Source organism: Miscanthus floridulus, unplaced genomic scaffold, assembly GCF_019320115.1.
Source record: "Miscanthus floridulus cultivar M001 unplaced genomic scaffold, ASM1932011v1 os_1944, whole genome shotgun sequence".
Lineage (NCBI taxonomy): Eukaryota > Viridiplantae > Streptophyta > Magnoliopsida > Poales > Poaceae > Miscanthus > Miscanthus floridulus.
In genome coordinates, this window is record NW_027098001.1 from 1,185 (window position 1) to 12,033 (window position 10,849).

Below are 10,849 nucleotides of genomic sequence, written 5' to 3' on the forward strand. Positions count from 1 at the left end.
CCATGCAGGCTGTAAGTTTTTGTATATCCTTGACGCATGTTGGTCGTTTCATGTTGGTGATGGCGGAGACCTTGTTCGGGTTGGGTTCGATGCCACGAGCGCTGATGATGTAGCCTAGCAGTATACCGGATGGAACTCCAAAAATGCACTTTGAAGGGTTCAACTTCCATCGGTACTTTTTTAGGTTGGCGAAGGTTTCTTCGATAAGATTGTCGGTGGTCCTAGACTTGACGACCACATCGTCGATGTAAGCTTCGACGTTGCGGCCGATCTGTTGATCGAGGCACATCTGGATGGCCCTTTAATAGGTCGCCCCGATGTTCTTGAGACTGAAGGTCATGGTGGTGTAGCAGTATGCACCGAAGGGCATGATGAACGATGTCTTGATCTGGTCTTCTTCCTTAAGGGAGATCTGGTGATAGCCGGAGTAAAAGTCAAGGAAGGAGAGCAGTTCGCAGCCGGTGGTGGAGTCTACAACCTCGTCTATTCGAGGCAAACCGAAGGGGTCTTTAGGGCAGTGTTTGTTAATATTAGTGTAATCAACGCACATTCTCCATTCTTTATTCTTTTTTTGAACGAGAACAGGGTATGCTAACCACTCAGGATGATACACTTCTTTTATAAATCCGGCAGCTAAGAGCCATTTTATTTCTACCCTAATAGCCTCCTTCTTGTCTAGCGCAAATCGGTGGAGTTTCTGCTTGATCGGTTTGGCGGTTGGTGAGACATTTAAGGAGTGCTTGATCTTCTCCTGTGGTACCCCCGACATATCTGTAGGTTTCCAAGCAAACACATCGGCGTTGGCACATAGGAAGGAGACGAGCGCACTTTCCTATTTGGGGTCAAGGTGAGCCCTAATCTTCATGGTCTTGGAGGGGTCGTTGAGGCCAAGGCCGACCTCCTTTATTTCCTTGGACTTGGTGGAGACACGGGGAGGCTCTAGCTCTAGGATCTCCATGTCATCGGTGGACAACATCTTGGCTTCGATGACCACGCTGGCCATCTAGATGGAGAGGTCGATGGCTTCGGCGAGAACGAGACTCTCTGTCTCGCAGGCATAGGTGATGGAGAGGTTGGCCCGTAGGGCCAGAACTCCTGCAGGCGAAGGCATCTTTAGCACTAGATACACATAGTGCAGTACAACCATGAACTTGGCCAGAGCTGGCCGACTAAGTATGGCGTGGTAGGTGGTGTTGAAGTCGGCAACATAGAAGTTGATGTGTTCGACGTGGTAGTTGCTTGCTATGCCGAACTGTACTGGTAGGGTAATCTCTCCAAGCGGTTTGGAGGCCCTGCCAGGTACCACACCCTAGAAGGAGGAGTCGGAGGGTGTGAGATCTGATAAACTAAGGCCCAGCTCCTTTAGAGCTCCAGCGAAGAGGAGATTTAGAGCGCTCCCACCGTCGACGAGCACTTTTCTGAAGAGCACCTTCTGGACGGTTGCATCGAGGACGAGGGGGAAATGCCCTATGTAGGGAATATCCGCCCACTGGTTGGCCCTCCTGAAGGTGATGGAGACCTCGGACCATGGGCGATAGCTAGGGTTGGCGGCGGTGTCTTATGCAGTGACGGCGAGCACCCGTCGAGTAGCGAGCTTGCGTTCTCTTCTACTCTCAGTGGAGGCGAGGCCCCCAAAGATGGTGGCAACCACCTTGTCGTGATCCTAGAAAGCATTGTTGTTGCCCCCAGGTGGTCGGCGGCCTCTAGCTCCATCGTTGACGTCGTCGTCTAGCTTCTTGTCCTAGAACTCCTTAGCCAAACTGAGGCAGTTCTTCATCTTGTGTTTGGCGTTCTTGTGAAGAGGGCACGGGCCATCAAGGATCTTTTGGTACTGCTCGTCGTAGTTGCGCTTGGCGTGAGGTTGACTAACGGTGGCGACGATGTGGTCTGGCCGGCGGCGGTGATTTTGGCCAGGCTTGGGTCCTTCTGTTCGATCACGGCCACTGTCACGATGGTAACTGCGGTCATCGAAGTGACGGTCATTGTGGCATCGGTCGTCGGGGCGGTCGTCGTAGCGGCGAGGTGGGCGATGAGTGCCTGCATCCTCATTGAAGCGCACCTCGGCTTCCTCGGCATTGGCATACTAGTTGGCAGTAGTGATCATCTTGCCAATGCCTGTGGGCGGCTTGCGGTTGAACTTGGAGCGAAGCTCGTGATGGTGGAGTCCTCGGGTGAAGGCGGTGATGACCTCAACTTCTGTGATGTTGGGAATAGAATTCCTCATCTCGGAAAAGCATTGAATGTAGCTGTGGAGGAGCTCGGATGGCTTCTGGTTGATGCGGTTGAGATCATGCTTGGTGCCCGGATGAGTACACGTAGCCATATAATTGGCGGTGAAGACTTTTTTTAGCTCTTCCTAGGATCTAATGGAGTTCGAGGCAAGGCTAGTAAACCAGCTCATGGCGGGTGGCGTGAGCATGATGGGCAGATAGTTCGCCATGACATGGGTGTCTCCTCCGGCGGCGCGGATAGCGGTGGCGTAAGCCTATATCTACTGTGTTGGATTCATCCTTCCCTCATAGGGTTCGACCCCAGTGATTTTGAAACCATGGGGCCACTGAAGTGTTTGGAGCGCCCTCGTAAATGGTAGAAGCCCTTCGGGGTTGTTGTCGGCGTCAGCTGCAACATTACCGGCGTCGATCGGCTCGAGAGCTGAGTCTAGGTTGCCATACTCCTGCTCATACTCCTGGCGGCGACGTACTTCGTCTTCATGGCGACCAAAACGACGTTGCTCGATACGCCGTCGTGCATCCCGGAGGTTGCTGAGGTGCACTCGAGTGTCCTATTCGCCCGCCTGGTCATGTTGGGTGATGGTGTTCGGCGCGGTGGCCCCCGGCTCCCCCCTGAAGAGGCAGCGACTGGTCGGCGAAACAGCTTTGACTGGGACGATGATTGGATCTTGGCATAGCTGATCAGCGAATCATGCTAGTAGAGCACGAAGGTCTCTGATCCTCTCGAATTTCATTAACCTGACAGTGTGCCGCTTTAAGCATGGCGGCGACCTTGGCGAGCTCAGGCGTCTACGGGAGGCGGGCGAGCTCATTGGTGGCCACTGCCAGATTAGCGCTTGGAGTCTTGAAGACGTCATGGCCGTCAACACATAGAAACTCTTCGTTGAGATCATGGTGGAGCGGGAGTGGCCTTCCTTGTGAATCGAGCTAATTATTCCGAGCAGCCTCAGCCCTCGCAATGGCTGCCTCGTTTTCTCGGCGCTGCGCGTGGTTGACGTTCTGGTTCTCACGAGCAACGCGTTCCTCCTCGGTTTTGCCGTTCCGAGGAGGGTTGTCGACGATGACGTTGAAGATCGCACCACCCCGGAAGGGTGGGAGAAAGAGTTGCTCGGAGAAGGTTTTGGCGAGGGTCTCCGTAGAGCCCTGAGACTCAAAGCCTGGATTTTCCTCTGAGATAGTCTGGGGGGACACTCCGGGGCACCGGCCTAAGTGTAGCATGTTGATGGCTGGTGGAGGCTGGACGGCGAGCTGGTCGATGAGTGGATGGGCGTCTCCCACCTGGTCGGCGAATTTTCCCCCCAGGGCATCTCGGTAAGTAGCGGTGACGTTGGTGAGCCCGAAGGGTAGAGCCGTGACTCCTGGAGTTTTTCGAGCAGCCTCCGACAAATCTAGATTGGAGGGTGGTCGGCGCTGAACCAAGGTGTCCAAAGCCGATTCGGCGACGGAGAGGCAATCGACAAGCTTCAGACCGACCCGATCGATGGATTCGATCAGATCATCGTTGTTGATCTTCCTCCTCTGGTAGCGAGGAAGCGGGCGACGAGTTGTTGATGAAGGAGATGTCGGAAGTGGTTCCGAGATCGGATCTGCAGTCGCAGGTGCGGGGATGATCGGAGTAGAATCGATCTGCACCGGCTCAAGGAGCTCTTCGACTCCGTCAGCGTTGATGATCTACGAGATCGATCCGACCGTGAAGATCTGGCCGGGCTGCGGGAGGGACGAAGAGCCTGCCGAAAAAGTCATCTTGTTCGATAAGGAAACAGCACGCAATCCCCTACCTGGCGCGCCAACTGTCGACGGAATATCATCGGCAGTACTCAAAGGGGTATCCCACGAAGGTAGATTGATCGGCAGGGGAGCGTGAGATCAAGAACAAGAAGGCAACAGAGACACACGAGTTAGATAGGTTCAGGCCGTCAGTATGACGTAATACCCTACTCCTGTGGTCTGTTGGTTTGTATTAGCTATCATATGATATTGCGTGAGTTTGGAGGGGGTCCCTGCCTGCCTTATATAGTCCGGGGAGCAGGGTTACAAGTCGGTTAGATCTGAGAGATAATCGGAAAGTAATAACTGATTACAGGAATCTTGGGATCATACATATCCTAACAGATCTCGTAGTATCTTCAGGATATCTTCCAGATGTCTTGCGGAAGGCGCCGACCAGAGTCGTGCCCCGCAAGGCTTCGTCTTGTGGGCTGGGCCGCCCCTGAGGGAGCAGCCCATGTGATTTGCCGTGGGTATCTGGGGTTATACCCCCACACAGATTCAACTCGAGCACGAAAATCCACTCTTTTGAGGAATTTTGAGAAATCCCCATTCTTCTTGATGGATTTTGAGATTGCTTGATATTTGTTGGATTTTGGGTGTTGATGCTCTGGAGATATCTTCTCAACACTCCCTGGAACATCCCTGCAAAGTTTCAAGTCAATCCGAGTTGATTTGGTTGTGTTTCGGACTTCAAATTGAATTTTTGTGAAATTTGCTCGTACATACCGGAAACTTTCGAGTTTGGAGCTGAAATTTGATGGAGAGATTTCTCAAGGTGTCTAGAGGCTATGTTTAAAATTTCATAATTTTGGACACCGTTTTATAGGGTTTTCGATTTTTCTCGTAAAGTCGCTCTGTGCTGTCGAGGTCATACCGGACATGTCCGGTATGAAATGTGGTTCTGAGTTTGGTCAGGGTGAATACCGGACATGTTTGGTAGGTCCATACATGTCCTGTAGGGAGTTTTGAGTGCTGTTTGTTTTGTTTCTTGCGCGTTTGAGCTTCGTTTTACGTTCCGTTTCTTGCGTTCGTTTTCCACTGATCCGAAACTTATCTAGGTACTCTTGTCACCAGTTGGTTTGGGTATTTTAGATTCGGAAACTCGCTTCTTCTCAATAGGAGTTAATTATCCTATTTTCGCCTTCGGTTCGGTGAGTGCTTCTCGGTTCGCTTGCTTTGTGGTGTCTCGCTGTGTTCCTTGGGAACATCCACCCTCTTTTTTGGATCGTGGACATCATGGGCTGTTCGCTTGAGCTTATCAGCCATGAATCATTCCTACTTTTCAGCCATGGAACAGTATATTTCTCTCACAATAAATCAGCTGCAGCCGCAATAAGTCCTGCTGAACAGAGCCATGGTGTTTGTGTCTTGCGTTTGACAGTGATTTTGGGACCGCGGTCGAAAGTTTCGAAAGAAATTTGTCACCGTTTTCGGTACTTCCTCGTCAGAGAACTAGGAGATGAACGTTGTCTCGTTAAGTCGTTAGATATGTATTGAATATTATTTAGAAATCGGTTACTTAACTTTGGGTTATATTTAGCACTATAAGGTGGAATTAAAGTCAGAGTTTCATGTAAACTAGACTACTTTATATACATGAGAGCAGAGCGTGCTGCTACTGTAGCACCGAGGCTTCGATTCGAGGCACGGCGTGCCGGACAAGTAGTGGTTCCTCTATTGCCTTGCTTGCCAAGAGAGGTGCCCGAGCTGTGAAGAAGGCGAATGGAGGGTGCACGGGAGGGACGGAGAGAGTTGCTTGTATCATTATTGTAGTCTTGTAGATGGCCAATTTAATATAAAATCAATTGGAATTTCTGCTTTTTTTACACTTTGGTTTATCTATACAATAGTATAATAAGCGTGCAATCCAAAAACTCCGTCTCCTCTCACAGAACACTGTTACCGGCACAGTCAACGCGCGATGTGTTTTCCCTGCTGAACAGTAACGGATTTCGTAAACAGTAACCGGGTTTCGAAACAGTAACGGGTTGCTATGAACTGTACTTACCCTGTTTTTCCCTCTCTTTTTTTTGGACGCAAAACAAATATTTTTTCTCCACTATTACCCGCGCAAAGCGCGGGGTTCCCTACTAGTATATATTATTTTTATGTTCTTGGTCTGTTGTTCATATATTTCGTACAATCGTACTTGGCAAATGAAAATCAATACATTTTGCATGTGTATAGAACAATTTTAATCTTAAATCCTACATTGGTACCTATGTTAGCTTCTTTACCAACTCGCCACACCTTATTTTAGTTGCTTCCTCCTTCACTATTTATCTGCTAAAAAACCAAAACGAATTACAATTTAGAACTAAGGGAGTATTTCCTAGCATAGAATCACCATTGTCTTCTCTCTTCTGTAGCATAGGTACCCTGCTTACAGATCATGCATCTCCATGGACCATGGGTGCTGGTGCTCGCGCGCCATGGTCCGAAAGGCTGTGTGCCTACCTTGTGGCCGACCGAGAGCGTGACCACCCGGCCGATGTAGCCGCTGAAAGCGAAATTGCATGTCCTCAACTGCATATTTTGCATGCGTCCGCGAAACCCATCTGGATGTACTCAAGTCGAGGCAAAAATGATAAGAGACACAACTCGGATTGCAGGCGGGGCGGTTCGCGGACGGCCACTTACCCACTAAGCTTGCCGCAAACTAATTAAGCGGGTTTGTGGCTGTCCACGAGTGCAACTGTGACCCTCCGCCGTGATCCACCGGACTCTGGCTAATACAACAAATCCGCAAGGCCCGCAAAGCACACTAGCTAGATTTGTTGTTGCTACAAGCTCATCTGCAGCATTGTACGGACTCGCACGGACAAGGCAGCGAAGGAGCTAACTAACTCGCCGGCAGCCGCACCTCCGCCTGTGGAGCTCATATCCTCTAATCTAGTAGCTGCTATTGCTAATTGCTATCGTTGACCTCAGCAGCGGTCCACCCTGCAGCCAAGTGCTCGTGGACGCTGTGGCCATGCGTGGACGGCAAGGTCAGCCGTGGCACCCGGGGCCCTGCAGCACCTAGCACTCTACGGAGTCGCCACTGGAGAAGATGAACTCCTCGTCCTCCTCCGCGGCCACCACCCCGAGCTCCCAGCCGATGGGACCGCCAACATATCGCCTGACGCATGGGCTAGCTTCAGAACGAGATCAAGGAGCGGTTGTCACGCTGGATACTAGATATTCGACAGAGGTAGGACACAACCATCGTTGCGGGTTCTTGCGGGACGTTGCGGGCTTGCCCTCTTGTCCAATGAGCTTCGCGGAACAGCACACATCATCGGCCTGTTCGGTTGGCTGGTTCGTGAAGAAGTACTGCTGGTTGATTTATGTGAGAGAAAAATACTGTCCCGGCTGAAAATTTACGATCGTTTACGACAAGCCACAGCCAAACGAACAGGCTGCATGCCACGAAAATGTTGCAGCTAGTCCGCATCTGCCGCAAAGCATGATTTTGCGGGGCGGACATGTGGGCTCCGATAAAAACCTGCCCCGCCTGCAAGCCGAGACACAACTGCTCATTTCACGTGGCCGGAGAGAACGGTGACAATATGGGTCTGTTTGGAATTTCTTCGATCCACCAAAATTCCAATTCCAGCAATTTCTAGGATAGTGATGCGGGTTTGGAATTTTGGGTTGATCAAAGCCTCTTGCCGGGTCTCTGCCGGCGTCCGGCCGTAGTCAAGACAAGCGGATATGATTTCCCCGGTGGAAAGCCATTCAGGCAATGACACGAGGACAAAACCACCCCCACTTCAAAGCATGGACAGCGACGGTCCAAGCTGGAGCGTTGCAGCGTGGCTTCAACGGCGCTGTCTGCGACGACACCCGTGAATTGCGATGCCTCGCGATGGCATCACTTGGCCACAGGCGTTCCAAATCAGACCAAGTCCACGCAGAAAAGTGTTAAGCTATAGCCTATGGATCAGAATTTCATAAGATCTTAGCAGATTGTTTAGAAGAAGCATCTGCCGAATCTGCTGAAGAAAGCACGGTTCCAAGTCCCGTGCTCGCCCATCCTGCCATCCTGGGGCTGGGGGGACTGATCTGGTCCCCTGTGTGATCACCCTCCACCGCCGAATCAGTGCCAGTCACTATCGATTGGCTATTCATCAATCATACTGTTATTCGTTTCACTTTCATCCTAGCTAATACTGTATATTAGGGAGTGTTAGGATAGAGTTACTAAACTTTAGTAGCTACTAAACGATTTAGTTATTTTTAGTAACTCCAGAGTTACTAAAGAGAACTAAAACTTTTTTTCAGTAACTTTCGATCATAACATTTAATTAAAAAGTTATTAAAATAACTAAAAGCTACTAAATTTAGTAGCTCGTACACGAACAAACAGACCCTTACTCCAGTGGAACTCGCCATCCAGTGCACTGCAAGCAGTGTCGTGTTGGGCTGTGGGCTACACTGAAAAGGAAAAAGGAAAAGCAGCGAAGTTACGCTTGCAGCCAAACACCGACGGTTCCAATGTCGCCGCCCGCGCTGGTGCTCCTGCCGGAGTGGGGCTCCGGCCACCTCATGTCCATGCTCGAGTCCTGCAAACGCGTCCTCCTCAGCGGCGGCGGCAACGCCTTCTCCATCACCCTGCTCGTCATGCGCCCGCCCACCTCCGAGGCCACCTCCGAGGTGGAGGCGCACGTGCGCCGCGAGGCCGCGTCCGGGCAGGACATCCGCTTCCACCGCCTCCCCGCCGTGGAGCCCCCCTCGGACGCTGTCGGGGTCGAGGAGTTCATCGCGCGGTACATCGTCCTCCACGCGCCGCACGTCAGGGACGCCGTGGCCGCCATGGCGTGCCCAGTCGCCGCGCTCGTGCTCGACATCTTCGCCGCGCCCCTGGTGGACGTGGCGCGGGGCCTCGGGGTGCCGTCCTACGTCTTCATGTCGTCCACGGGCGCCTTGCTCGCGCTCATGCTGCACCTGCCCGTGCTCCACGACTCGGTCCCCGTGGAGTTCGACGAGGTGGAAGGGGAGGTGCAGGTGCCGGGCCTGCCGCCGGTGCCGCCGGAGTCCATGCCGTGCCCCGTGGTGGACAAGAAGAGCCCCAACTACGCGTGGTTCGTGCGCCTCGGCGATCGCTTCATGGACGCCACGGGGATCATCGCCAACACCGCGGACGAGATCGAGCCGGGGCCCCTAGCGGCCGTCGCCGGGGGCCGGTGCGTGCCCGGTCGCCCCGCACCGCCGGTGTACCCGATCGGCCCCATGCTGTCGCTCGGCGACCGTTCGCCGTCTCACGAATGCGTCGCGTGGCTGGATGCGCAGCCGCCGGGGTCAGTGGTGTTCCTCTGCTTCGGGAGCATGGGCTGGTTCGATCCGCCGCAGGTGGTGGAGATCACGGCCGCGCTCGAGCGGTGTGGCCACCGCTTCCTGTGGGTCCTGCGGGGCCCACCTTCGGACGCGTCGGGCGCCGGCGCCCCGGACGGGTCGGAGCACCCGACGGACGCGAATCTCGACGAGCTCCTCCCGGAGCGGTTCTTGGAGAGGACCAAGGGCAAGGGTCTGGTGTGGCCGACGTGGGCGCCGCAGAAGGACATCCTGGCGCACCCCGCCGTCGGCGGCTTCGTGACGCACGGTGGCTGGAACTCGGTGCTGGAGAGCCTGTGGCACGGCGTGCCGATGGTGCCGTGGCCGCTGTACGCGGAGCAGCACCTGAACGCGTTTGAGCTGGTGGCCGACATGGGCGTGGCCGTGCCGCTCAAGGTGGACAGGAAGCGGGACAACTTCGTGGAGTCCGCGGAGCTCGAGCGCGCGGTGCGGTCCCTAATGGACGCCGACGGCGAGCTGGGGAGGAGGGCGAGGGAGAAGACCGCGGATATGAAGGCCGTGTGCTGGAAGGCCGTGGAGGAGGCCGGGTCGTCGCACGCAGCGCTGCAGAGGCTTGCCGAGGCGCTCCACCACGGCGCGGTGATCCCGAAGAAGTGAAGCACGGCCACTATGTTCTTGTGTGTTTTTTTAAAGTGAAACAGTAGGGGTTTTGGGCCCCTACTGTGATTTTGTTGCAAAAGATACCAAATCCGATACAGAGCATCATTCATGAAACCAAAAAGGATACAAAGAAAATAAGAAGAACTACACATAGACTTCTAGCCATAAATCAATTAAGGGATGATGTGTGATTTTTCTCAGAATAACTACAGCAAACTCAGACTTGAAGATGGTCTTGCACCGCTGCAAAGAAGCCTGAAAACCCTAAAGATGATATCATTTCTGGTCGCCTAAATAGACCAGCACATAGTAACAATTATCTCCATGAAGAAAGAAAGGTGCGGCTGTCGTCTGAAAATTGTCTAACACTTGGAATAGATCACCATCAGATGGCACAACGAGGTTGAGACTATTCCAGCATGCTAGATCAAAGGGGCAGCCTACCAGTAGATGAAACAAAGTTTCAATACTGTTCTGGGAGCAAAACACACAGGTGTAATCTGGAAGAAACATCCCCTTCCGCTGCAGGAGATCTCTTGTGCTCAATCTGTCTTTTAGCACTAGCCAGAAGAAAAACTTATGCTTGTTTTGGCAAGCGGACTTCCAAAGCCATGAAAAAGCAGGTGAGATTGTATGGTGACCAATCAAGACCCGATAGGTATCGTTGAGCAGGATCTGTAGCTCCTGTAATTGCTCATAATAAGCTTTGCTGGAGAGAGGTAAGTGGAAAAGAGAGTGAAGAACCGGTATGTTTTTAGCCACATTAACTGAAATAAACTGATTCTTGCCAAATGAGTTCAATTGAGGATAATCTTGGAGCAGTAATCTCCCATTCTAGAGGTCTAACCACAAATAACTTGATTTGACATCTTTGATTGACACCGTTGCCATACCTTTGAAAGAGTCTAGGA

At 52.6% G+C, this 10,849-nt stretch overlaps 1 protein-coding gene across 1 annotated transcript; it reads left to right on the forward strand.

Moving 5' to 3' along the window:
- The first annotated feature begins 8,321 nt into the window (after positions 1-8,321).
- LOC136534442 (anthocyanidin 5,3-O-glucosyltransferase-like) lies at positions 8,322-10,147 on the forward strand. Its single transcript, XM_066526875.1, has one exon. The coding sequence runs from the start codon at positions 8,481-8,483 to the stop codon at positions 9,933-9,935; it is 1,455 nt and encodes a 484-aa protein (XP_066382972.1). The 5' UTR covers positions 8,322-8,480; the 3' UTR covers positions 9,936-10,147.
- The last annotated feature ends 702 nt before the right edge of the window (positions 10,148-10,849 follow it).